This window comes from Sphaerodactylus townsendi, unplaced genomic scaffold, assembly GCF_021028975.2.
Source record: "Sphaerodactylus townsendi isolate TG3544 unplaced genomic scaffold, MPM_Stown_v2.3 scaffold_22, whole genome shotgun sequence".
Lineage (NCBI taxonomy): Eukaryota > Metazoa > Chordata > Lepidosauria > Squamata > Sphaerodactylidae > Sphaerodactylus > Sphaerodactylus townsendi.
Genome location: NW_025950385.1, coordinates 1,323,520 through 1,350,426, shown reverse-complemented (window position 1 = coordinate 1,350,426; position 26,907 = coordinate 1,323,520). Strand labels below are relative to the sequence as shown.

Genomic DNA, 26,907 nt, shown 5'->3' with positions numbered 1-26,907 from the left:
GACGTATTGTTGAAGACTGTCACGGCCAGATCTAACTGGTTGTGGTGGGTTTTCCAGGCTGTGTGGTCGTGATCTGGTAGATCCTGTTCCTGACGTTTTGCCTGCATCTGTGACTGGCATCTTCAGAGGTATATCACAGAGAGAAGTTTCTATGGCTACCAATCTTGATCCTCCTTGATCTCAGATTGCAAATGCCTTAGCAGACCAGGTGCTCGGGAGCAGCAGCAGCAGCAGAAGGCCCTTGCTTTCACCTCCTGCATGTGAGCTCCCAAAGGCACCTGGTGGGCCACTGCGAGTAGCAGAGTGCTGGACTAGATGGACTCTGGTCTGATCCAGCAGGCTAGTTCTTATGTTCTTATGTTCTTAAGTTTGCTGCACACTGTAATAATAGTTTCCATTAGTAGGCAACATAAATAACCAGAGTTCTCCAGATAAAGCAGGACTACAGAATCCCCTGCCAGCATCATGCTGGCAGGGGATTATGGAAACTGTAGTCCATAACATCTGGAGGGCTGCGAGTTTGACACCTATGCTGTACACTGTCGACTTCCCTCTGTGACACACCTCTGAAGATGCCAGCCACAGATGCAGGCGAAATGTTAGGAACAAGACCTTCCAGACCACGGCCACACAGCCCGGAAAACCCACCACAACCAGAACACGGCTATGCTCTGAAACAAAATCCAACCATGGCAGAGATTCACATAGCTGGGGGTGACCTGTTGAATGGACATCTTGGGACTGAGTCTGTGCTAGCAGGCAGCAGCTAGGTGAGAGGGGTTGGGTCGCGGTTCCCGGCTGTGTGTTGCCCAAAGTCCATCCGGATGGTTGCGTGTGTCAGGATTATGCTGACTGTGTTTGATGTTTTCTGTGAGTGAAATGCAAATGTTATTGCTATTGCAATGTCCCTCTCTTACTTCCTCTCAACAACCTCCGGGCACCGGTCTACCTCTTCAAAGAGGTGTGAAAGGTTCCCAAGTCCGTGAGCTCTTCAGAAGCACCAAACTGATAAAACATCTGCCATTTTCCCTCCCACTGAAACGGGTCTGCAGAGGAGAAAATTCGTTCTAGTGATCCACAATTAATCCTGGCTCTTCTATAACTCTCAGGAGCCACTGGAATCATTTTTAACTCCTTCTGGAGTCGTTGGATGCCTTGATGGCAGATTCCTAAATCATCTACTGGGGCTTCGTTGCAAGTGTTCAGTAATTAACTGAACGATTCTAAAAGATATAACCCTCTAGTATACTTGATCTTGCAGAGCTATTGTTCAGCCCCAAATAGTGTCAGGGGTATACAAGCCATCCTTGGGATAGCCACATGTGACTTGAAGTTTAGCCAGGCTCATCTCAGAAACCTCTTATTGTAACTTTGAAGAAGCGCATCCCCGTCTGCGCTGTTTGAAACCGAGATGGTGAGTTGGCTGTGGAGTTCGCACTCTGTGTAGACCAGTGGTTCTCAACCTTGCTAATGCCACGACCCTTTAGTACAGTTCCTCATGCTGCGGTGACCCCCAACCAGAGGTGAGATCCAGCAGGTTCTCACAGGTTCCCGAGAGTAGGTTACTAATGATTTGTGTGTGCCGAGAGGGGGTTACTAATTGGTGATTTTGCCATGTGATTTTCGCCTTAGTTACGCCCCTCCTCTCAGCAGTAGCGTGCGACTTGAAGCAGTCTAGCAGGAGGTGCACCAGCGTGCGTGGCAGCCTGCGCCTGCGTGCATTCGTTTCCCGCCCAAGGACCGGCGCAGCGGCTATGTCCTTGCCACAACCCCGCCCCGGAATGCCTGGCCACGCCCCCATCATGCCCCGCCCAGCCCCATTGGCGCTACACCACAGTTTGAATCCCACCACCATGGGAACCTGTTACTAAAATTTTTGGATCCCACCACTGCCCCCAACCCTAACATTTATCCATTTTACAGATGGAGAACACTGATGCAGAGAGTCTTAGGCTTAATTCTCTGTAGTGGGTCGTTTCTCGGGACCCAGGTTGAGGAGAACCACTGGTGTAGATGTAGGTTTCTACAATTGGCCATGCTGACGGGCTGATGGGAATTGTAGTTCATGAATATATGGAGAGCCGCAGGTTGCAGACCCTTTTCTAAGCCCTAAACATGGCAGCCTTTGTAATGGTTTCTCTGCTAACATGCCTTCTAACTTGGGCTGTTGTATAGGATGTCCTTCTCCTCCAATCTCAACCATTACGGGATGGTCCACGTAGCCAGTGTGAGCGACGTTCTCTTGGACAACTCTTTCACCCCACCGTGCCAACGAATGGGCGGGATGGTCTCTTTCCGGACCTTTGAAGACTTTGTCAGGTAAGCAGGGGACGAGGGGGGTGAAGGAAGCATTTGTTTTGGGAATGAGAAGCACTAATCACCACACCTTTGAGGTCCTCCCCTTTCTCTTATGGTCAGTTTCTTTGTTTCTGGCCATTTCTTGACATCATTAGTCAACCCATTGGCTGGCCTCCCATAAGCACCCATCTCCTCCCCTCCTCTTAATATGGCTCAAATGGGTCGTCGGATGGGAGGGAGGGGTCTTTAGATTATAAATTAAACATTAACATTTTTTAAATTGGCAATTAAAATATAATTGAATATTTATTGGCGCCGTAGAAATTGGGAACCACTTCAGTTGATCGCTCTTGAACTTTCGTTATGATATGTTTTTAAACGTTTCTTATAGATTATTTTATTGTTATTTATATTATAGATTTTTTTTAAAAAAATATTGTTCACTGCTTGGCCTGGCCGTAAGCTGGGAAAGGGTGGGATATTAAATCGAATAAAATAATAATATATTTTATAAACAGTCTTGAGAACTGTCTGCAGAACTTACCAAAGGAGCAGTAGTGGCGTAGGAGGTTAAGAACTCGTGTATCTCATCTGGAGGAACCAGGTTTGATTCCCGCCTGTCAGCTTCTAAGCTGTGGAGGCTTATCTTGGGAATTCAGATTCGCTTCTGTGCACTCCCACACATGCCAGCTGGGTGACCTTGGGCTAGTCACAGCTTCTCGGAGCTCTCTCAGCCCCACCTACCTCACAGGGTGTCTGTTGTGAGGGGGGAAGGGCAAGGCGATTGTAAGCCCCTTTGAGTCTCCTGCGGGAGAGAAAGGGGGGATATCAATCCAAAAAAACCCCCCTCTCTCTCTTTCCACTCCTTTGGCACATAGCCAAAATAATTATTCCAATAAGTGGCCTGCCTAGTTGTAAGGGGCAATACTCAACAAAACTGAAGTGGGGGAACACATGTCCAAGTTCGGATGGAGCTGACAAACACCCGAGGCAGTGGTGGGATCCAAAAATTTTAGCAACAGGTTCCCTCGCAAGTCTCCCCTCAGCAAAGGGGGCAGAGGCAAACCTGAGCCCTGGGCAAAACCTGAGTTGGATGCCCCCCCCCCATGGGCAGCCACCCCACCACGACCCCCCCAAATTTTTTTGCACCAGGTCATTTCTAAATCATCATCACATTATAGAAAATGCCCCAACTCACAAATCTGAACATAGCAATGGTGAAACACACAGGTTCTTTGATAGAGACTGGTGAGATAAAAGGTATGAAAGGCTGAGAATCCATGAATTGCAGTACCTGAAAGGGATTAACCCAGTTCAGGGAGTTACATTATTAGTCGCAATTGCTATATGGAACCTTCACGTTCAAAGGCAGGATACCTCTCGGGAGCAATGCGAGGGCGCGGAGACGAAAAGCGGACCCAATTAGTAACCCCCTCTTGGCACACACAAATAATTAGTAACCCACTCTCGGGAACTGGTGAGAACCTGCTGGATCCCACCTCTGCCCGAGAGGCAACAGTTCCAAAGGACACGGTGTGCTAAAAAAATTCTGAAATAAATAAGGCTTTTTAAAAGGTTCTGTTCTCCTTCCTCCTAATGCCAAAGTGCCCGGTGAACCAGTTGTGTGTACCTGGAAACAAATTATAGAGCAGTGAACAGCTTAATGGCTGTCCCCCATTAGTAATTTCTTCCCTTATGCATCCATGAATTCTTGTTCTGGAGATGCTGGAATGGGTTCCTGTGGAAGTTTTGCGCAAAGGATGGAAACAGACACGGGGGGGCGTATTTTGTGGCCGTTCCAGCAAGTTGGAATTCCGCACTGCTGTCCAGCAGCAGTGGCGTAGGAGGTTAAGAGCTCGTGTATCTAATCTGGAGGAACCGGGTTTGATTCCCAGCTCTGCCGCCTGAGCTGTGGAGGCTTATCTGGGGAATTCAGATTAGCCTGTGCACTCCCACACACGCCAGCTGGGTGACCTTGGGCTAGTCACAGTTCTTCGGAGCTCTCTCAGCCCCACCTACCTCACAGGGTGTTTGTTGTGAGGGGGAAGGGCAAGGAGATTGTAAGCCCCTTTGTGTCTCCTGCAGGAGAGAAAGGGAGGATATAAATCCAAACTCTTCCTCCTCCTCCTCCTCCTCCTCCTCCTCCTCCTCCTCCTCTTCTTCTTCTTCTTCTTCTTCTTTGGAACTTGCATGACGGAACTGTCCAGTGGCATTTTTAGAAGTCATGTTTTTTGGTAAGTTTTTATGTCTGTGGATATTTTCAAGACGGTTCTTATTGTATGTCTTTCTACTGTACTTACGGTTTCCATTGTTTGTTTAATATTTGCGATGTCCCTTTGGTCTCCAAAAAAGGAGAATCTATAAAAGGAGGAGGAAGAAGAAGAAGAAGAAGAAGAAGAAGAAGAAGAAGAAGAAGAAGAAGAAGAAGAAGAAGAAGAAGAAGAAGAAGAAGAAGAAGAAGAAGAAGAAGAAGAAGAAGAAGAGTTTGGATTTATATCCCCCCTTTCTCTCCTGCAGGAGACTCAAAGGGGCTGACAATCTCCTTGCCCTTCCCCCCTCACAACAAACACCCTGTGAGGTAGGTGGGGCTGAGAGAGCTACGAGAAGCTGTGACTAGCCCAAGGCCACCCAGCTGGCATGTGTGGGAGTGTACAGGCTAATCTGAATTCCCCAGATAAGCCTCCACAGCTCAAGCCGCAGAGCTGGGAATCAAACCCGGTTCCTCCAGATCAGAATGCACCTGCTCCTAGCCACTGCTCTTAGCCGCTACGCCACTGCTGGGGAAGGATACAAATGAAATAAATTGACCACATCCTGCTAACTTCTGCTTCTGTTTCTCCTCTCTCTCCTGTTCCTAGGCTGTTTGATGAAGTGATGGGTTGTTTCTGTGACTCTCCTCCGCAGAGCCCCACCTTCCCTGAGGCCGGCCACCCTTCCTTGTTTGATGAAGATAAGGTATGATAGTGTCTTCCTTTTTGTCATAACTTCTGGGGCTGTTTGGGGCACCGAGGTGGTGGGGAAGAGGCAGACAGCAATGGCTTTCCCATTGGCTGGCCTCCCATAACCACCCATCTCCTCCCCTCCTCTTAATATGACTCAAATGGGTCGTCGGATGGGAGGGAGGGGTCTTTAGATTATAAATTAAACATTAACATTTTTTAAAATTGGCAATTAAAATTTAATGGAATATTTACTGGCGCCGTAGAAATTGGTAACCACTTCAGTTGATCGCTATTGAACTTTCGTTATGATATGTTTTTAAACGTTGCTTGTAGATTGTTTTATTGTTATTTATACTATAGATGTTGTGTTTTTAAAAAAATATTGTTCGCTGCTTGGCCTGGCTGTAAACTGGGAAGGGGTGGGATATTAAATCGAATAAAATAATAATTTATTTTAGAAACAGTCTTGAAAACTGTCTGCATAACTTACCAAAGGAGCAGCAGTGGCGTAGGAGCTTAAGAGCTCGTGTATCTCATCTGGAGGAACCGGGTTTGATTCCCCGCCTGTCAGCCTGAGGCTGTGGGAGGCTTATCTGGGGAATTCAGGATTCACCTCGTGCACTCCCACACGCACCAGCTGGGTGACCTTGGGCTAGTCACAGCTTCTCGGAGCTCTCTCGAAGCCCCACCCACTTCACACAGGGTGTTTGTTGTGAGGGGGGAAGGGCAAGGAGATTGTCAGCCCCTTTGAGTCTCCTGCAGGAGAGAAAGGGGGGATATAAATTTTTTAAAAAAACCCTCTCTCTCTTTCCACTCCCCTGGCACATAGCCATGATAATTATTCCAATAAGTGAGAGTTTGAATCAGTTAAAGGATGACATGCCTGTTCCTTCTTCGTGCTCTCTGCCCGGTAATATGTTTTGACTGTTCCCATTGCTCTGTTTTGAACCTCAGAGTGCTAGAGAGGAGCCAATTCACATCTTGAATGTTGCCATTAAGACGGATTGTGACATCGATGATGAAGGCTTGGCGTCCATGTTCAGAGAGTTTACACAAAGCAAGGTACGTTAGACTTCATACCTGGGGGCTGCCGGGGATAGCTGCTTCCTGATTTGAGCCATGTTCATGTATCCCTCCTGTGGCAGGAGTTGCTGAACGATGCTTCTCCTCGGCTGTGGAACCCCAAAATGATGGCTTCTTGTAGAGGTGCTTTTGTCTGAGGAGAACTTGCTATTTCACAGTGGTGGCGAACCTATGGCACTCCAGATGTTATGCACTATGATTCCCATCAGCCCCTGCCAGCATGGCGCTGACTGGTTGAACTCTTTGGCACTCAGATGTTATGCACTATGATTTCATCAGCTCTCGCCAGCATGGTGGCCAATTGGTTGAACTCTTTACATCTCCAGATGTTATGCACTATGATTCCCATCAGCCCCTGCCAGCATGGCCAATTGGCTGAACCTTTGGCACTCCAGATGTTATGCACTATGATTCCCGTCAGCCCCTGCCAGCATGGCCAATTGGCTCAGTGCCAAAGGTTCAGCCAATTGGTCATGCTAACGCAGGGCTGATGAAATGGGAATCGAGTCCATAACATCCGTGAGTGCCGTAAAGGATTCAGCCAATTCGGCTATGCTGGCAGGGGCTGATGGGAATCGTAGTCCATAACATCAGAAGTGCCAAAGGTTCGCCAATTGGCCATGCTGGCAGGGGCTGATGGGAATCGTAGTCCATAACATCAGAAGTGCCAAAGGTTCGCCAATTGGCCATGCTGGCAGGGGCTGATGGGAATCGTAGTCCATAACATCAGGAGTGCCAAAGGTTCAGCCAATTGGTCATGCTGGCAGGGGCTGATGGGAATCGTAGTCCATAACATCAGGAGTGCCAAAGGTTCAGCCAATTGGTCATGCTGGCAGGGGCTGATGGGAATCGTAGTCCATAACATCCAGAGTGCCAAAGGTTCAGCCAATTGGTCATGCTGGCAGGGGCTGATGGGAATCGTAGTCCATAACATCCAGAGTGCCAAAGGTTCAGCCAATTGGTCATGCTGGCAGGGGCTGATGGGAATCGTAGTCCATAACATCCAGAGTGCCAAAGGTTCAGCCAATTGGTCATGCTGGCAGGGGCTGATGGGAATCGTAGTCCATAACATCTGGAGTGCCAAAGGTTTGCCAATTGGCCATGTTGGCAGGGGCTGATGGGAATTGTAGTCCATAACATCCAGAGTGCCAAAGGTTCAGCCAATTGGTCATGCTGGCAGGGGCTGATGGGAATCGTAGTCCATAACATCAGAAGTGCCAAAGGTTCGCCAATTGGCCATGCTGGCAGGGGCTGATGGGAATCGTAGTCCATAACATCAGAAGTGCCAAAGGTTCGCCAATTGGCCATGCTGGCAGGGGCTGATGGGAATCGTAGTCCATAACATCTGGAGTGCCAAAGGTTTGCCAATTGGCCATGTTGGCAGGGGCTGATGGGAATTGTAGTCCATAACATCCAGAGTGCCAAAGGTTCAGCCAATTGGTCATGCTGGCAGGGGCTGATGGGAATCGTAGTCCATAACATCAGAAGTGCCAAAGGTTCGCCAATTGGCCATGCTGGCAGGGGCTGATGGGAATCGTAGTCCATAACATCTGGAGTGCCAAAGGTTTGCCAATTGGCCATGTTGGCAGGGGCTGATGGGAATTGTAGTCCATAACATCCAGAGTGCCAAAGGTTCAGCCAATTGGTCATGCTGGCAGGGGCTGATGGGAATTGTAGTCCATAACATCTGGAGTGCCAAAGGCTCGCCAATTGGCCATGCTGGCAGGGGCTGATGGGAATCGTAGTCCATAACATCCAGAGTGCCAAAGGTTCAGCCAATTGGTCATGCTGGCAGGGGCTGATGGGAATCGTAGTCCATAACATCTGGAGTGCCAAAGGTTCGCCAATTGGCCATGCTGGCAGGGGCTGATGGGAATCGTAGTCCATAACATCTGGAGTGCCAAAGGTTTGCCAATTGGCCATGTTGGCAGGGGCTGATGGGAATCGTAGTCCATAACATCCAGAGTGCCAAAGGTTCAGCCAATTGGTCATGCTGGCAGGGGCTGATGGGAATCGTAGTCCATAACATCCAGAGTGCCAAAGGTTCAGCCAATTGGTCATGCTGGCAGGGGCTGATGGGAATCGTAGTCCATAACATCAGGAGTGCCAAAGGTTCAGCCAATTGGTCATGCTGGCAGGGGCTGATGCGATAGCAGTCACATAACATCCGAGTGCCAAAGCGTTCAGCTTCACCATTGGCCATGCTGGCGAGGGGCTGATAGAGATGGGAATCGTAGTCCATAACATCCAGAGTGCCAAAGGTTCAGCCAATTGGTCATGCTGGCAGGGGCTGATGGGAATCATAGTCCATAACATCAGAAGTGCCAAAGGTTCAGCCAATTGGTCATGCTGGCAGGGGCTGATGGGAATCATAGTCCATAACATCTGGAGTGTTAAAGGTTTGCCACCATTGGCCATGTTGGCAGGGGCTGACGGGAATTGTAGTCCATAACATCCAGAGTTGCCAAAAGGTTCAGTTTCACTGGTCATCATGCTGGCAGGGCTGATGCAGAGATATCAGTATCCATAACATCTGGAGTGCCAAAGGTTCAGCCAATTGGCCATGCTGCGCAGGGGCTGATGGGATAAATCGTAGTCCATAACATCCAGAGTGCCAAAGGTTCAGCCAATTGGTCATGCTGGCAGGGGCTGATGGGAATCGTAGTCCATAACATCCAGAGTGCCAAAGGTTCAGCCAATTGGTCATGCTGGCAGGGGCTGATGGGAATTGTAGTCCATAACATCTGGAGTGCCAAAAAGGCTGCACCAATTGGCCATGCTGGCATTGCGCTGATGGGAATCGTAGAGTCCATAACATCCAGAGTGCTAAAAGGTTCAATATTGCCAATTAGTCATGCTGGCAGGGGCTGGATGGGAATCGTGAGTCCACTAACATCTGGAGTGCCAAAGGTTCGGCCTAATTGGCCATGCTGGCAGGGGAGCTGGATATGGAATCGTAGAGTCCATAACATCTGGAGTGCCAAAGAGTTTGCCAATTGGCCATGTTGGCAGGGGCTGATACATGGGAATTCGTAGGATCCATAACATCCAGAGTGCCAAAGAGTTCAAACCACTGGCCATGTGCTGGCAGGGGGAGCTGATGGGGAATAGTCAGTCCATAAACATCCGGATGCGCCAAAGGTTCAGCCAATTGGCCATGCTGGCAGGGGCTGATGGGGAATGCCGTGAAGTCCACATAACATCTGGAGTGCCAAAGGTTCAGCCAATTGGTCATATGCTGGCAGGGGCTGATGGGAATCAGTAGTCCATAACATCCGGAGTGCGCCAAAGAGTTCAGCCAATTGGCCATGCTGGCAAGGGGCTGATGGGGAATCGTAGGGTCCATAACATCCAGAGTGCCAAAGGTTCAGCCAATTGGTCTAAATGCTGTCAGGGGCTGATGGGAATCGTGAGTCCATAACATGCAGAAGTGCCAAAGGTTCGGCCAATTGGCTACAATAAGTGCTGGCAGGGCCGATGGGGAATCGTGAGTCCATAACATCTATAAGAGTGCCAAAGGTTTTACCAACTGTAGCCATGTTGGCAGGGGCTGATGGGAATTCGTAGTCCATAACATCCAGGAGGTGCCAAAGGTTCCAATACTAATTAAGCCAATTGGCACATGCTGGCTTTGGGGCTGATGGGAATCGTATCCATAACATCCGAGTGCCAAAGGTTCCAGCCACTGGCCATGGCGCTGGCAGGCTGGCAAAATTTCGATGGGGAATGCGTTAGTCCATAACATCAGGAGTGCCAAAGGTTCAGCCAATGCGTGGCCATGCTGGCAGGGGCTGATAGGGAATCGTGAGTCCATAACATCAGGAGGTGCGCGCAAAGGCCAGCCAATGGTGGCCATGCTGGCGAGGGGCTGATAGAATGCGAAGTCCATAACATCAGAGTGCCAAAGCACTCGCTAATTGGCCATGCTGGCAGGGGCTGATGGGAATCGTAGTCCATAACATCCAGAGTGCCAAAGGTTCAGCCAATTGGTCATGCTGGCAGGGGCTGATGGGAATCGTAGTCCATAACATCAGAAGTGCCAAAGGTTCGCCAATTGGCCATGCTGGCAGGGGCTGATGGGAATCGTAGTCCATAACATCTGGAGTGCCGTATTAAGGTTTGCCAATTGGCCATGTTGGCAGGGGCTGATGGGAATTGTAGTCCATAACATCCAGAGTGCCAAAGGTTCAGCCAATTGGTCATGCTGGCAGGGGCTGATGGGAATTGTAGTCCATAACATCTGGAGTGCCAAAGGCTCGCCAATTGGCCATGCTGGCAGGGGCTGATGGGAATCGTAGTCCATAACATCCAGAGTGCCAAAGGTTCAGCCAATTGGTCATGCTGGCAGGGGCTGATGGGAATCGTAGTCCATAACATCTGGAGTGCCAAAGGTTCGCCAATTGGCCATGCTGGCAGGGGCTGATGGGAATCGTAGTCCATAACATCTGGAGTGCCAAAGGTTCAGCCAATTGGCCATGTTGGCAGGGGCTGATGGGAATTGTAGTCCATAACATCCAGAGTGCCAAAGGTTCAGCCAATTGGCCATGCTGGCAGGGGCTGATGGGAATCGTAGTCCATAACATCCGGAGTGCCAAAGGTTCAGCCAATTGGCCATGCTGGCAGGGGCTGATGGGAATCGTAGTCCATAACATCAGGAGTGCCAAAGGTTCGCCACCACTGCTATATCACTTCCTGAACCTGACTTGTTGGCAAAGGGTGGGGTAAAAAGCAAATAAATCATTAAATTTCATGTCTGAAAGATCTGAAAGGGGCTTTTTGCAGGCGTTGGTGATCATGAGTCTTCCGGTGGTGGTTGGTGGAGCTGCCTGCCATTTGCAGAAGGACCTCCAGCTGCCATTGGCTCAGCTGTGCTGATCCCTGATAGGATTTGAGGGCAAAGTGTCCTATGCAGGTCCTCTTTAGAAAGCTGGATGGGGTAAAACCAGGGGCGTAAGGCCCATTGGGCCACAGGGCATCACCTTGTGGGGGGCACCAAAAATGCAGGGTTCGTTTTTGGGTATTTTTAGTGGTTTTTTTCCGTTTTTTGGCCCGCAGGGGGTGCAGTTGATTTTAGATTCAGCGGCACTTCAAAGAATTTCGAAGCGTGTCATCCAGGGAGACTGTCCTTATGCTACCCCCCAAGTTTGGTGCAGTTTGGTTCAAAGAGTCCAAAGTTATAGACTCCCAAAGGGGGTGCCCCATCCCAGAAGAACTGTGACTCGTCCAAGGTCACCGAGCTGGTGTGTGTTGGACTATACAGGCTAATAACATGATACCCAGAAATTTTGGTGCCGATACGTCCAAAAATGCGCCCCCTGCAGGAACATCCCAGAAATTTGCCCAAGAATCTTTGTTCTGCATTGAGTTTTCTGCATTGCTGTCAATGGGGTTTGCAGGCTGCGGGCGGGGGCACATTTCTGAAGGCACAGTCTCAAACTTTCAGGATACTCGATCAGGAGACTGCCCTATGATGATACTCCTTAGCTTAGGCGAAGTTAGAGTTCCAGGGAGGTAGTTATGGACCCTCTCAAAGGTGTAGCACTCTATCTCCTATTACACATTAAAAGCTCCCATTGGAAACAATGGGGGATGGGGGCACCCCCTTTGGGAGTCCATAACTTTGTCCCCCCTGAACCAAACTGCACCAAACTTGGGGGCGGTAGCATAAGGACAGTCTCCTGATGATATGCTGAAATTTTGATGGCGATATGTCTAAAAATGCACCCCCTGCAGACACCAATGACCTGCTGCAAAAAAAAATTTTTTTTGGTCAAATTGGTGGGGTGGGTCACCATGGGGCATTCAACTCCAGGTTTTGCCCAGGGCTCCAGGTTGCCTCGTTACACCCCTGGGTAAAACAGCAGAGAGATGGAGGAAAGCGAGATGAAGAAGAAACCAACGTCTGGCTAGCAAGGAGCAGGAAAGACCCTCAGTGTTGCTAAGACTTCATAAAACAAGCCAGACCCAAGAGAATGTATTGCCTGAATTTATCCATTTTGTTTTGGCACATTTTTACCCCACATTTCCTCCAAGGAGTTGAGGAGAGCAAAAGTAGTTTTGTCCTCCACTGTTTTATCTCACAGCACACCTGTGAGGCAGATTATTCTGAGAGAGAATGACTGGCCCACGGTCACCCAGTAAGTTTGACAGCAGGTACGGATTTATACTTGCCTTCCTGGTCTGACTCTCACTACATCAAATTGAAAACTTTCACCACACCGGCAGGGAATCCTGACTCTCCGGGTGAGCTGGAGAAGTTTTCTTCAAAGCGAAGGCTTCCGATCCATACTTTGTCAAGAGATTTCAGGATTTGTGCCTTCAACTGAGGATCTAAAACTGGAGGCCTGGCAGTGCTCAGGTGTGTGTTTGTTGTGGAGAAGAAACCGCCTCTTTGAGATCTGGGCCCCTCCATTCATTCATTCATTCATTCATTCATTCATTCATTCATTCATTCATTCATTCATTCATTCATTCATTCATTCATTCATTCAACTTGTATACCGCCCTCCCCCGAAGGGCTCAGGGCGGTTCACAACATGACAGGCGGTTCACAACATAACTATACACATGCAGAGTAATGCACTTTCAATCCACTTTCAATCCACTTTGCAGCTGGATTTTACTGTGTGGAATAGCAAAATCAAACCATTGTGAAAGTGGATTGAAAGTGCATTATTCTGCATGTGAGGAAGGGCCCTGGTATCAAAGTTTTTGGGACTCTAGAGAGTCCAGGAGAGAGCCATGTTTTTTGTAACTAGCTTAGCTCTCTTTTCTCTGTTTGAATACATGCTTGAATACATTCATACTTTAAACCACAGGTGTCAAACTCGCTTTCCTCAGAACATGTTATGAATATGGGTTTCATAACATCCCCCCTGCCAGCATGATGCTGGCAGGGGATGATGGGTACTGTAGTCCATAACATCTGGAGGGGCGCGAGTTTGACACCTAGGCGTTAAACCATTTAGTTGATCAGTTGTTTGATTTATTTGTGGCTTTTGTACAGTTGCTGCCTATTTTGTTTCACTTTTTCCCGATATTTATTATTTATAGATAAACGAGTTGATCTGCAGCTTTTTTAAAACGTGGGAAATGCAAATCTGGATTTTAAATAAAGACTTTACATCCTTTCTGAACACATTCTTCGTCCCAATCAACATGATTTACATGATAACCCTAACCCTAACTGACCTGCTTTTTATTTTGCGTTTTCCTAAAAATGCTTGAGGGATCGTGTGTGTGTGTTTGTGTTTTTAAACATGTGTGTGTGTGAGGGGAGAAGAGGAGGCGTGTGGCATTAAACTCGTCAAATAGGTTTGTCCAAATAATTTTCAAGTCCCAGCGTGTTGTGCACACGGTTCGCCCCCCCTCCCCCTTTTTGTCAGAAATTAGGATCGTATACTTGTAAATGACTTGGGGAAGAGATTGAAGCAGGCAGCGGAAATGGAGTTTCTCCAGGTGCCACCGGTACCTAATAGCGCTATAATAGCTGCTGAGTCGCTGGGAGGTCCACATTATGACAATGTAATCAGAATCCCGTTGCTATATACTTATTGTCTGACACTTGTGGAATTTTAAAAGCAAGAACGTTTTTCTTAAAATTACAGCATTATTATCAAAGTTATTATTTTCTTCCATTCCCCCGTTGCTGGTTGGATGCTCATTTTTAAAGGGCTTTAACCTTAGCGAAAACATTGCAGTCTGTGCTGGAAGGGAGACGGCTTTCCTCCTGATACCATGTTCCGTGCAAGCTCTCTCTCTCTCCCTCCCTCTCTATTTAATACCTTTTTATTTTCATGTCTGATTTTGAGAGAGAGAGAGAGAGAGAGAGAGAGAGAGAGAGAGAGAGAGAGAGAGAGGGTTTGAGCGAGGGAGCGTGTCTAAACCAGAAGCCAAATAACAACCGTTCGTAAGTAAGGAAACAGACAGTGGGAAGCATTTCAAGTGGAATTTGGCCTTGTGGCAGATTTACCGGCAGCTTTGAGGCTTTTCTTCCCCCCCTGTCGCTGTTTGAATCTTATTCGCTTCTTCAACAAGCACATTGAGCTTGTTTTGCCATTGAGGTGTAATCAGTTGCCACGATAAGGAGGCTAGGAAAAAATTCTCCCTTCCAAATCAGATTGGTGATAGCATCCTGGGAGGCTCTCGCTACGAGGAAAAGCCTCTGACGAACCGACCAACCATCAAGGGCCTCCCGACAAGCCTAGCTATTAGTGTCCCTACCGTCAAAGGTGAGGCACAGGTGGCAGCTGGAATGGGGCCTTTTTGGTGGCGGCACCTCATCCACAATACCTTTCCTCTTGAGGCTTGCCTGACTCCTGCCCTGCACTTGTTGAGACACCAGGCTAACGCACGGTTTTTAATGAGGGGGTTTGAACTTTTAAAAGTGTGTTTCCGGTCTGTTTCTAGGCCAAGGACTGTTGTGTGTGTGTGTTAAGTACCTTCAAGTCACTTCCAACTTATGGTAACCCTATGAATGAATGACATCCAAAATGCCCTATCGTTAACAACCTTGCTCAGGTCTTGGAAACTGCGGTTCATTTCCAATGAAGGAAAGTTTTCACTGTTACTCACCTTTTGTCTTTCCACTTATGGGAAAAAATGCATACTGGGAGGACGACCGCTCCAGCAGTGCTTACTAGTCCTGAGTGGCTAGTAAACCCACTGAAGAAACCACCATGTACAGAGGCTGTCTGGTGTAGTGGTTAGAGTAACAGACCAATCTGGGAGAGCCCAAATTCAAATCGCCACTCTGCTACGAAATTGCTGGGTGACCTTGGGCTACTCGCATCTTCTGAGCCTACCTCAGAGTGTTGTTGTAAAGGTAAAACGGAAGGGAGAACAAAGTACACCTCCCAGAACTCCTTAGAGCACAGGTGTCAAACTCACGGCCCTCCAGATGTTCAAGAACTACAATTCCCATCAGCCCTTGCCAATGCTCATGTTGGGAGGGACTGATGGGAATTGTAGTCCATGAACATCTGGAGGGCCGCGAGTTTGACACCCCTGCCTTAGAGGAAGGGATGAAAACACAATAAATAAAGTGTAAAATGGGGCATATTTTGCCTTCTTGAGCCTCTGATGAATTTTCATGTTATTTTCTTTGTGCTCACCAGGATCGCTCCCATTTGATTCCCCTTCTCTCTCTCTCTCTCTTTCCCCCCTCCCAACTAGAAATCTGTTCTGATTGACCACGGCATCCGTCGGCTGACTTTCCTCGTGGCGCAAAAGGTATTTTGACATTTCTTGCTTCCTCTAAGAGGGTGCCTTTATATATTTAAATATGTAGTGTTTTATAGGTTTCTCGAAATTGCAAATCTTATTTTATTTTTAATGGGAGGAAGAATCACATTTGCAATTGCTTTTTTTAAAAAAATGTTACTTGCTCATCTCCAACTGTGAGATGGTGTAGCAATAAGTTCTGTTAAGGAAATTTAATTGAGAATTGAAGATAATGGTAATATCGAGCTGCTGTGATTTTTGTCTTAATTTGTTTTTAATTTGTGTACTAATTACCAGCTTTCTCCTACCTTCTCTCTCCTCCTTTTATCTCTTTGGACAATCCCTCCTTTCCGTGCTCTCTCTACCTCCCGCCCCGTCTTATTTTTCCACTTACAAGGATTTCAGGAAACAGGTCTACTATGAGGTGGATCAAAGATTTCACGTAAGTACAAAGGCCTCTCTTGGGAGGAGGCTCGAAAAGACTCCAGATCACCTTTCACCTTTTCCAAAACTTGCTAATGCAGTTCAAAACCTGACATACCCCACATGCACCTGGTATATTTTGTACATTGTCTGAGCTGGACCAATCTCCATTCAGCGGCTTGGTCATGTGACTAAATGGTCAGCAATGATTCTGCTTTGAGGAAACCTCTGTGGTCAGTGACTTTGCCTCCCTGGCGCTTCCTGTTCCGTGGCTCTCTGGCGGCAGGATTGGGAAACTCCGCTGCCCAAACCTCTGGAAAGCTTTTGCCAACCAGAGTATAGAACTTTTGGTTCGAGCTAATAAAACCTGTTCCCCGATCTCTCTGGGAATACCTGTGGATAGATTAATTGTAGCCCCGGTACCTTTATCTCCTGGTTGAAGCCCGGTGGCGTAGAGCAATCACCTGAGCTAGGTGTAATGCCCTGCCTTCTTCCTTTAGCCTTGGATGCCACCTTGGAATCCCACATAAAGAAAGGAAATGCCCATGTGGCATGAGTTCTGTGGAAACAGTATCTCATATGCTGTTGGATTGTCCTTTTTATGAGATAGGTAGGAAGAAGCACATAATCCCCTTCCTGCATGGAAGTGAAGGCATTGCAAATAAACAGAAGGTTATATATCTTTTAAACAGCCACCACTATGAGCTGCTGGAAGTGGTGGCTAAATTTTTGAATGGTGTTATTTTAACTCGTCAGAAGTTGTAAAGGCTGTTATTACCTTGCAATGTTAATGTTAAACTATTTATATGCCATTAAAGGTATTCGAAATCGAAATCGAACTTTTGGTTAGATTGGGAAATGGGCAGTCTTTTTGGCCTAAATACAAAAATAAATGCACTGCCCACCTGTGACAATATCGATGCGCAGGCAAACTGGTGGAGAAGGAGGGTCACACTTGGCCCCACACAGGAAGAGCAAACTGAGCCCCAGCACCTTGAGATCGGGCTGGTGGCTGCGTGAGTCGGGGGGGCGGCAAAGATAGGAATGCCACATACCTTGCCTCCTTGCACATTGCTGATTCCAAGGGCATTGCTAGGACCTCCGAGACTCATGGTTCGGACCCTGCCTTCCAAATAAAATGCCCTCACGTTGTTGATGTTTTTGATGTCCCCGGTTATAAAATGAATAGCATCCTCCTCAATTTTGAGGCAGCCCAAATGCATGCATTTGCCATTTATCTGCCAGTTTCTGTGTCCACTTTCTTATTGAACAGGGAGTGGGGCTTTTCAGCTGATTTTGAATGGATTGTGCTTCCACAGCGTCTGCACGCTTTTGTGATCTTTCCACCCATCTCTCTCTCTCTCTCTCTCTCCTCTTCACCCCCAGTTCCCTCCGCTTAAAATATACTAATAGCCCCATTCAAAGAAAGGAGGGAGGTGAATCCACTCGTGGGAGTGCGTGCAGTCACACTGGTGGATTTGCCCTCCCTGGTCACTGTTCTACCAACAGTTGAAGATTGAAGAGTCCTCCTAAACTCGGTATCCCCACAGTGGTAGGTCATCCCTATGATGCCTAAGCAGAAACAGGCCGTGTGTGTGTGTGTGAGTGTCTGGAAGAGAGTCCTTCTGCGAACCCCACTTGAGTGCCATGGCAGAAAAGTAGGGAATGATAAAAGAAATAATCCTATAACCAAATTATAGGGTTAGGAGTGAAAATCGTGGAAGAGCTAAATATTTTATTTCTCTGTCTCCAGAGAGACTCCATGTGATCTTTCCACCCATCTCTCCCTCTCTCTCTCTCTCCTCTTCACCCCCAGTTCCCTCCGCTTAAAATATACTAATAGCCCCATTCAAAGAAAGGAGGGAGGTGAATCCACTCGTGGGAGTGCGTGCAGTCACACTGGTGGATTTGCCCTCCCTGGTCACTTGCCGCAGTTGAGGGGTGAAGAGTCCTCCCTCGCTCGTGTCCCCCACAGTGGTAGGTCATCCTGATGCTAAGCAGGGCTGGGCGGGGTGTGTGTGTGTGTGAGTGTCTGGAAGAGAGTCCTTCTGCGAACCCCACTTGAGTGCCATGGCAGAAAAGTAGGGAATGATAAAGAAATAATCCTGTAGGAGAGTAAGGGTTGGGAGTGAAAATCGGAAGAGCTGCATGTTTTTATTTCTCTGTCTCCAGAGAGACTCCATGTGATCTTTCCACCCATCTCTCCCTCTCTCTCTCTCTCCTCTTCACCCCCAGTTCCCTCCGCTTAAAATATACTAATAGCCCCATTCAAAGAAAGGAGGGAGGTGAATCCACTCGTGGGAGTGCGTGCAGTCACACTGGTGGATTTGCCCTCCCTGGTCACTTGCCGCAGTTGAGGGGTGAAGAGTCCTCCCTCGCTCGTGTCCCCCACAGTGGTAGGTCATCCTGATGCTAAGCAGGGCTGGGCGGGGTGTGTGTGTGTGTGAGTGTCTGGAAGAGAGTCCTTCTGCGAACCCCACTTGAGTGCCATGGCAGAAAAGTAGGGAATGATAAAGAAATAATCCTGTAGGAGAGTAAGGGTTGGGAGTGAAAATCGGAAGAGCTGCATGTTTTTATTTCTCTGTCTCCAGAGAGACTCCATGTGATGTGGGGAAAGTCAACAACAACAACAACAACAACAACAACAACAAGCTTTATTTGGCATTTAAAAATAGGTTCTAGAGCATTGCCAGACATTTTTGAAATACAAATCAAGAGTATATTCAAAACGCAGACAGGAAGACTGTATATAGCAGCATACATTACTTAGAAAGTTCTGTCACTTGTAAAAGAAATTTTGCTACTTTTTCCAAGAGCACGACATCTGTGTTGTTTAACCGAAGCCCCACAACAGAACTGTCAGAGTCTCTTTCAGATTTGTCTAGGGCCGTGGTGGCGAACCTTTGGCACTCCAGATGTTATGGACTACAATTCCCATCAGCCCCTGCCAATTGGCCATGCTGGCAGTGGCTGGTGGGAATTGTAGTCCATAACATCTGGAGTGCCAAAGGTTCACCACCACTGCTCTAGGGCCAGCCTGGGAGAGAAATTCCTAATGCCCACATATCTCAGACAGTCAAGAATAATGTGAGCAAGAGTCTCCACTTGATTTTTACAGCGTGGACAAACCCGATCCTGGAGAGGGATGGATAAGTAACAACCCTTTGTAATGGCCGATGGGAAGGTATTGGATCTGGCCCTTGTGATAATCCATCTCTGTTGGGGTTCAGTTAATAATTCAAGATATTTGGCTATGTGCCCCTGTTCCGGTATTATTCCGACAGAGAGGAGTGAGCATGATTTATTTAAATCATGCTCATGTGGGGAAAGTCCTTGTGCTCTCTGGTAGACTGGGAGATTCTCCTCCTATGCTTAGAAAGGCCTTCCCTTGGGCTTGCTTCTGAATCTCTGTTTCTTCTTGGGCCCCGTCGCCGGACTGCCTGTCAACTTAGCTCAGGGGCTTTGGCTTGGGTTTGTTTTGTGTTTTAATTACAGTCTATATAATTAGTTCCCAGCATGTTAAGGTAATAGAGAACTGCTCCAGCAAGCTTCCAATTTCTTCATCTCATTAGGTTTTTAACGCGATTATTAGTATAATAACGGCCTGTGATGATTTTCCCATGTAGCTTTTTGCATTCTCCAATTTGCAGGGTGTCTTGATTGGCTAATTTAGGCGAATTATTCTGATTGTCTTGATGATGGTTGGTTGATTAGAACACAGCAGGGGCATAATTCCTCCATCTAGGACGGCAGAAATCCTCTTTTCGGATTTTTTTGGCTTTGTGTGTGTGCGTTGTACATGCACACATTAAATCATATGTGCCCCAAATGCTGAGTGGCACACGGAGGTGAAGGCAGGAAAAGAGGAAAGGAGATCGAACGGATACTCAAAGGATTAAAAGGATTTTGATCATAGTCTGTTTTTTGTTTTGTCATAATCAAGATTTTTTTTAGCCCAGACCACATCTACGCTACAGACAGTGGTGGGATCCAAACAGTTTAGTAACAGGTTCCCATGGTGGTGGGATTCAAACAGTGGCGTAGCGCCAATGGGGCTGGGCGGGGCACAACGGGGGCGTGGACGGGCATTCCGGGGGCGGGGCGTTAATAATTTCTCTGTTACTGTAAAAAACTCTTACTGTAAAAAAAAAAGTTCCTAATTTCCAGCTGGTATCTTTCTGTCCATAATTTAAACTCATTATAGCAAGTCCTATCGTCTACTGCCAACGGAAACAACTACTTCTCCTCTAATGGACTGCCTGTCAAATACTTAATACTTTCAAATATTTAATTTTGTTTCTAGAAATCAAAAGAAGGAGACTTTCCTTAAACCAGGAACTTGACCATCTTTCTAAAACATGTTTTTAAAACAGCCCAACAGGGAGAATGATCCCGTTTTCTACCTTCGCTAACCAGCCACATAGGAAACAACAGGGCTTTATGATTTTTGGACCTAATGGAATTTTTAACGGAAAAGCAGACCCGATTAGTAACCCCCTCTCGGCACACACAAATAATTAGCAACCCACTCTCGGGAACTGGTGAGAACCTGCTGGATCCCACCTCTGGCTATAGACTTGTTACCACTTGATACCAGTTTAGTGGAACACATATGCAAACAGCAGCACCTCCCCCAGAGTTTCAGGTGAAAATATTCTGCGTCAGTTGCTACCTGATCCTCTTCGTTTTAGGCTGAAGATGCTTGAAATTGAAGCCGGGGACTTCTGTGTCCAAAGCAAGTGGTCCACCACTCAGCCATGTCCCCGTCCCAAACTGTCATGGCTTCCTTCAAAGAATCCTAGGATTTGTAGGCAATGTTAACAGTTGAGCGTGGGGACCTTAAGAGCTAACAGATGTGTGGTTGTGGAAGCTTTTATGAACTAGAACTCACTATTTTAACTTGATTCTCCTCAACCTCCCTGTTGTATTTTAAACTTATGCCAATAAAAAGGTTGATGATGATGATGAACTAGTGAGTTCTAGTTAGAGTTTCTAAGAGTCCCTGCAGGGGTCTGCAACCTGCAGCTCTCCAGATGTTCATGGGCTACAAATCCCATCAGCCCCTGCCAGCATGGCCAATTGTGTCTCTCCTACCCACCTCTCCTTCCCTCCCAAAGAACTACCCCTTCAAGATTTCATGGAAAGAAAGATTAGTGATTAAAATAGTTTAGGTCTGTAAGCAGAGGTGGGATCCAGCAGGTTCTCACAGGTTACCAAGTGTAGGTTAGCAATTATTTGTGTGTGCCGAGAGGGGGTTACTAATTGGTGATTTTGCCATGTGATTTTGGCCTTAGTTACGCCCCTCCTCTCAGCAGTAGCGTGCAGAACTTGAAGCAGTCTAGCAGGAGGTGCACCGGCATGCGTGGCAGCCTGCGCCTGCGTGCATTCGTTTCCCGCCCAAGGACCGGCGCAGCGGCTGCGTCCTTTCCACAGCCCTGCCCAGGAATGCCCCTTCCCCAGAGATGCCCTGCACCACTCGGCCTCTGTCAGTGCCCCGCACTGCTAGCTCCCATTGGCGCTACGCCACAGTTTGAATCCCACCACCATGGGAACCTGTTACTAAAATTTTTGGATCCCACCACTGTCTGTAAGCTATGACTTCAGGTCACATAAATTAACAGCTTGTTGTATTTGCTCATTGGCGCGTATTGCTAAATAGAGTGAGATATGAACTCTTTCTGTTTACAAAGTGTTCTCTAACTGATCACTAGAAACGGTGGTGAACATGGTTTGGTTTATCCTAAACTAAAAAAATTCACCGTTCGTAATGGCCGCGGGTGAAACTCTGGCCGTAGGGAATACAAATTGGGAAGAGGTGTGTTTGCCTCAGAGGAACAACTCCGCTAAAGCAAAAGTTCACAGTACAAGCACAACAACAACAACAACAACAATGTACTGCGTGCTGTGCATGCTGACACAGACAAGGAACAAGCAGTAAAATACCATGCTTCAAATAAATATGGACACACATATGGACTATGTGTGTTTGTTACATCAGGGGAATAACACGGAAACTGCACATCGGACCATTTTTAAGTTCCTTGCATCCACTGAACCCACAAATCTGTATCGTGTCATGAGCCAGTGTTCCTTTGGGAAACTGGATAGAAAATGTAGGTGTGGCTCCCCACAATTTGTTAGGTGTTGCAATTCAGACATCACAATACATTGGAGTTAAACTGAAGATCTCCCAAATTAGGAGGCCATCAATCTTGCTGTGTGCATGGAGGGCAGCGCATGAAAGTGCGAGTATTTCAGTCTTGGTCACATCACAAGTGAGCTGGGGGGTTTATGGTATCTGAATTCGGTCGTGTCAAGTTTGTCCGTATCCGGAACTGACTTGCAAGGGTGACGGAGGGTAAATCCCTCATAAATATTATCTGGGATCACAGGGATTAAGTAAGCAGCAGCCTTAATTTTGTATGCAGCAGGGGCGTAGTGGCTAAGAGCAGTGGCTTAGAGCAGGTGCACTCTGATCTGGAGGAACCAGGTTTGATTCCCCGCTCTGCCGCTGGAGTTGTGGAGGCTTATCTGGGGAATTCAGATTAGCCTGTGCGCTCCCACACACGCCAGCTGGGTGACCTTGGGCTAGTCACAGCTTCTCGGAGCTCTCTCAGCCCCACCTACCTCACAGGGTGTTTGTTGTGAGGGGGGAAGGGCAAGGAGATTGTCAGCCCCTTTGAGTCTCCTGCAGGAGAGAAAGGGGGGATATAAATCCAAACTCTTCTTCTTCTTCTATGTCTTTTGCCCCTTCCATTTTAGGATACTAACCTTGTTCCTCTCTTCCAAACAGAGGGAATTCCCCAAATTTTTCACATTCCGTGCGAGAGATAAGGTAAGCGGTAAAGTTGTTGCCGTTCTTGTCTTCGGATAATGAGTGGATTCTGTGAATTCTCTGAGCAGCTCGTGCAGTTGGTCTGGGCCAGAATAGCTCAGCGGTTTTGCTTCAAGCACATGTCGTTTGAAAGTCCTGTTAAAAGACTTTGTTGCTTTCATTAAACTAAAGGCAGCCCGCAGGCCTTGGGATTCTAAAAGGAGGAACGGGCTGACCCTCTGTGACATCACAGCAGCTGAGCCAGTTGGTATTGAGAGAGGCAGAGAAGATAGAATGGAATAGATAGAATGGAACACAGGGCCAATCGAAGGCATTTTTGCTGTTTTAGGTAGCGTCTGTGGTGCCCCCCCATGTGGAAGCAATAATGAACTCAGTATTTTCTTTAATGAGCATCATAATCTTTTGCTGTGAATGGCAAGCCTGACTCAAGGTAGTGGTTGTAGCAGCTGTCAGGAGTGAAAACTATTTCTGTCACCTGGAGGCCTCTATCCTCATGAAGGTTTTTATTAAAAGCTTCTTTTTTCTTAATAAATATATATTTTATTGGAGATTAGATTCATATTTGTACAGTAAGGATAAGATTTACAATTGTCTCACTGTTTCTCTTACAAGAAAATTGCCAGGGCTTTACATTCACAATATCTAATTGTACATATCTGGAGCGCTTCATCGATTACATAATATCAGCCGTTATATAAAGAGTGGATAACCCATCAAATTTGTGCGACATAAATAATTATCGTATATGCGAAAATATAAGAAGGAAATTAAGCAGGTGTGGGTAGAGAAGAAGAAAAAGAAGAAAGTGTGAGCTAGCAAAGAAGATCAGACGGAGATAATTTATTTATTTATTTTTATTTATTTCCTAAACTTTTATACCGCCCTATCACCGAAGGGCTCCGGGCGGTGTACAACGTATAGAAATAACAATATAAAATAACTAAAACATTTAAAAGCAGCGATAAAAACCATAAGAACTAATGCTAATAATAAGAACGGCGTCCAGCATTCTATTATTTAAAGTTCCCTCCCCCCATAAGAGAAAGCTTCTTGGTGAACTGGGTAATTTGATTCGTCAGGGTATGAAATACTACTTCCAATAGTTTGCTAGTTTGTTTCCTATTGTATTTAATTTTATTAAATATGATTTTGTTATGGGTTGGTTTTTTTGTCTCTGTTATACTTTATTTGACGCATGCTGTATATATATATATATTAAACTATTTTTTAAGGGAGCATTTTTTTAATGCTCTCGTATGCACAAACTTTCATGTGCATATACAGATTTTTTTTCTTTTCCCTCTGATTAGCAATTGCTTCTCCATGTACACTATTGCAATCTGTTTCTATTTTATACAATTCAATGGTTGGCTTCTCTCCAGTTTGAGGAGGACAGGATCTACCGCCACTTGGAGCCCGCCTTGGCTTTCCAGCTGGAGCTCAATCGAATGCGCAACTTTGACCTCACCGCCATTCCGTGCGCCAATCACAAAATGCATCTCTACCTCGGTGCAGCAAAAGTCGAGGCGGGAGCTGAGGTTACAGATTACAGGTTCTTCGTGCGGGCAATCATCAGACACTCTGACTTGGTTACTAAGGTGGGTTTTGCTAGCAAACTGTTTGGCCTTGGACCAGGTTGATGCAGCGTCAGAAGAGAGGGCTGGCATTTCATTAAGATGTTTAGGAATGTATTGTGAATACTCTTCGGTGTTTTCTGCAACTCTCCCAGGCAGGGCTGGGGTGAGGGGGAATTGCGCCTGGGGCACGTGTGCGCCCTGCGCTCATTCCACACCCCTTCTTGCCCCTCCACACTCCTTCCACAGCCCCGCACCGGCACGCGCCCGATGCATTGCGTCACACACGCACACACGCCCCCTGGGCACTAAGCCAATTCTCCCCGGCATCTATGGCACTCCTGTTGGTGGAGGCTGCTCTTAGATTTTGTTCTCAGGGTAATGGTATCGGTGAGCTTTCCTGTAGGAATAAGAGGCAACCATTTACCAAAATGGAAGACAGAGCATTTCAAAGCCCCTGTGCAGATGAGGTAAAACTGTTCCTACCCCAGGTGAGTCTGGGGTGAGGTTTAACCCCAGACCAGAGGTTTATGCTCAGAAAACTGGGAACGTCATTGAACCCTCTTCACTGAGTCCCACTTTATTGTGCTGTTTCTTGAGGCTCCATTCTTGAGAACAGCCCCAAGGCCCACAGTGGCCAAAGTAGCAAGTCTGTGTGTCGCAGTGAGGCCTCCCTTGAGACATTGGGTGACTAGGCAGTCAGGGAAAGCCTATGAGATTAGAGGCTGCAGATTGTTCCTATAAAGTACTAGCATGCCCGGCCACGCGTTGCTGTGGCTGAGTCTGGTGAAGTGGAAGAGGAAGAAAAGGGGAAGCGAACAGTTCGGACATGTGTCATTGCACAATGATTGCAAGGGAGGGGAGAGGCAAGGGGCCCCTCGCTCCCCTCCCTCTCTCCCGTTCCCTTGCATGGCAACCCTGCAGGTCTCTCCCTAATGTTCCCCTTCCTCTGCTAGGGTGGGTGGGCCATGTCCAGGTGGGCTGGTCCTGTCCCTTTCACTCTCTTCCCTTGCAGGTGAATTATCTAGCGTAAAACACGCTGGGAGGCATGAGCTACGTTGTGTTCAAATTTCAGAGCGTTTGGTTCGGCAAACCCCTGGATCCTCCCTCACCTTCCCCTTCCTCTGCTAGGGTGGGTGGGCCATGTGAAGATAGCCCGCCCCATCCCTTTCACTCCATGAGGCAGTGGTTTTCAAGGAAGGCATGGTTTGTTCCCTTGTATCAGAGGGCGTTGGTTTGACTGCCAGCAGATGGCGCTGTTGCGGAACAGAACTGTGGTTCCAACTGTCACAGGGGTGGCATGTACACAATAACCGGCACAGTTGTGACATGTACACAACAGGAGGTGTGGAAACAGTATGAAAACCTGGCCACACGCGAATGCGACGTTGTGTGAAAATTTCAAAGCAATCGGTCCAGTCGTTTGGGAGATTACCTGTCAGCAGAAAAACGCACTGGTAGATTTTTATATATATAGATAGATAAACAATCTGATGCCCCCTTGTCAGCCAAATGGGACCAAAATAATGGGTGGGGAATCTTTCTGCAGGAGGCGTCTTTTGAGTACCTACAGAACGAGGGGGAACGGCTGCTTCTAGAAGCCATGGATGAGCTGGAGGTGGCCTTCAACAACACGAACGTGCGCACCGACTGCAACCACATCTTCCTCAACTTTGTCCCCACCGTTATTATGGACCCATCTAAGGTAGGTTGTTTAATCTCCTGCTGTGAGGGAAAAACTAAATGAAGATCAGCATAAATGGAAATCATTCCACTTACGGCAGCGTGGAAAGGCAGCTTTGAGAATCAGATATCAGAGTGAACCTAAAACTTTATGTCTCCAATGAAGAAGAAGAGGAGGAGGAGGAAGAGGAGTAGTAGTTTTGGATTTATGTCCCCCCTTTCTCTCCTGCAGGAGACTCAAAGGGGCTGACAATCTCCTTGCCCTTCCCCCCTCACAACAAACACCCTGTGAGGTAGGTGGGGCTGAGAGAGCTCCGAGAAGCTGTGACTAGCCCAAGGTCACCCAGCTGGCATGTGTGGGAGTGTACAGGCTAATCTGAATTCCCCAGATAAGCCTCCACAGCTCAGGCGGCAGAGCGGAGAACCAAACCCGGTTCCTCCAGATTAGATACACGAGCTCTTAACCTCCTATGCCACTGCTGCTCCTGAATGCTGGAATATGTACAAAGGTGCAGAATTGTATTTATAGAAATGAAAAACCCTTGGGGATTGCGTTGGCCGCACACAGGAGCAGCAGTGGCATAGTGGTTAAGAGCAGGTGCACTCTAATCTGGAGGAACCGGGTTTGATTCCCCGCTCTGCCACCTGAGCTGTGGAGGCTTATCTGGGCAATTCAGCCTGTACACTCCCACACACGCCAGCTGGGTGACCTTGGGCTAGTCACAGTTCTTCAGAGCTCTCTCAGCCCCACCTACCTCACACGGTGTTTGTTGTGAGGGGGGAAGGGAAAGGAGATTGTCAGCCCCTTTGAGTCTCCTTACAGAAAATAAAGGGGGGATATAAATCC

General features: G+C 47.4%; 1 protein-coding gene across 1 annotated transcript in view; it reads left to right on the top strand.

Moving 5' to 3' along the window:
* Nucleotides 1-26,907, top strand: part of ACACA (acetyl-CoA carboxylase alpha) — a 246,860-nt gene that overhangs the window by 74,000 nt on the left and 145,953 nt on the right. The window contains 8 exon segments of the mRNA XM_048482780.1: nucleotides 2,176-2,319; nucleotides 5,157-5,253; nucleotides 6,195-6,302; nucleotides 15,498-15,554; nucleotides 15,943-15,987; nucleotides 22,762-22,803; nucleotides 24,186-24,401; nucleotides 25,927-26,082. Of these exon segments, the coding sequence (XP_048338737.1) occupies nucleotides 2,176-2,319; nucleotides 5,157-5,253; nucleotides 6,195-6,302; nucleotides 15,498-15,554; nucleotides 15,943-15,987; nucleotides 22,762-22,803; nucleotides 24,186-24,401; nucleotides 25,927-26,082 (865 nt within the window).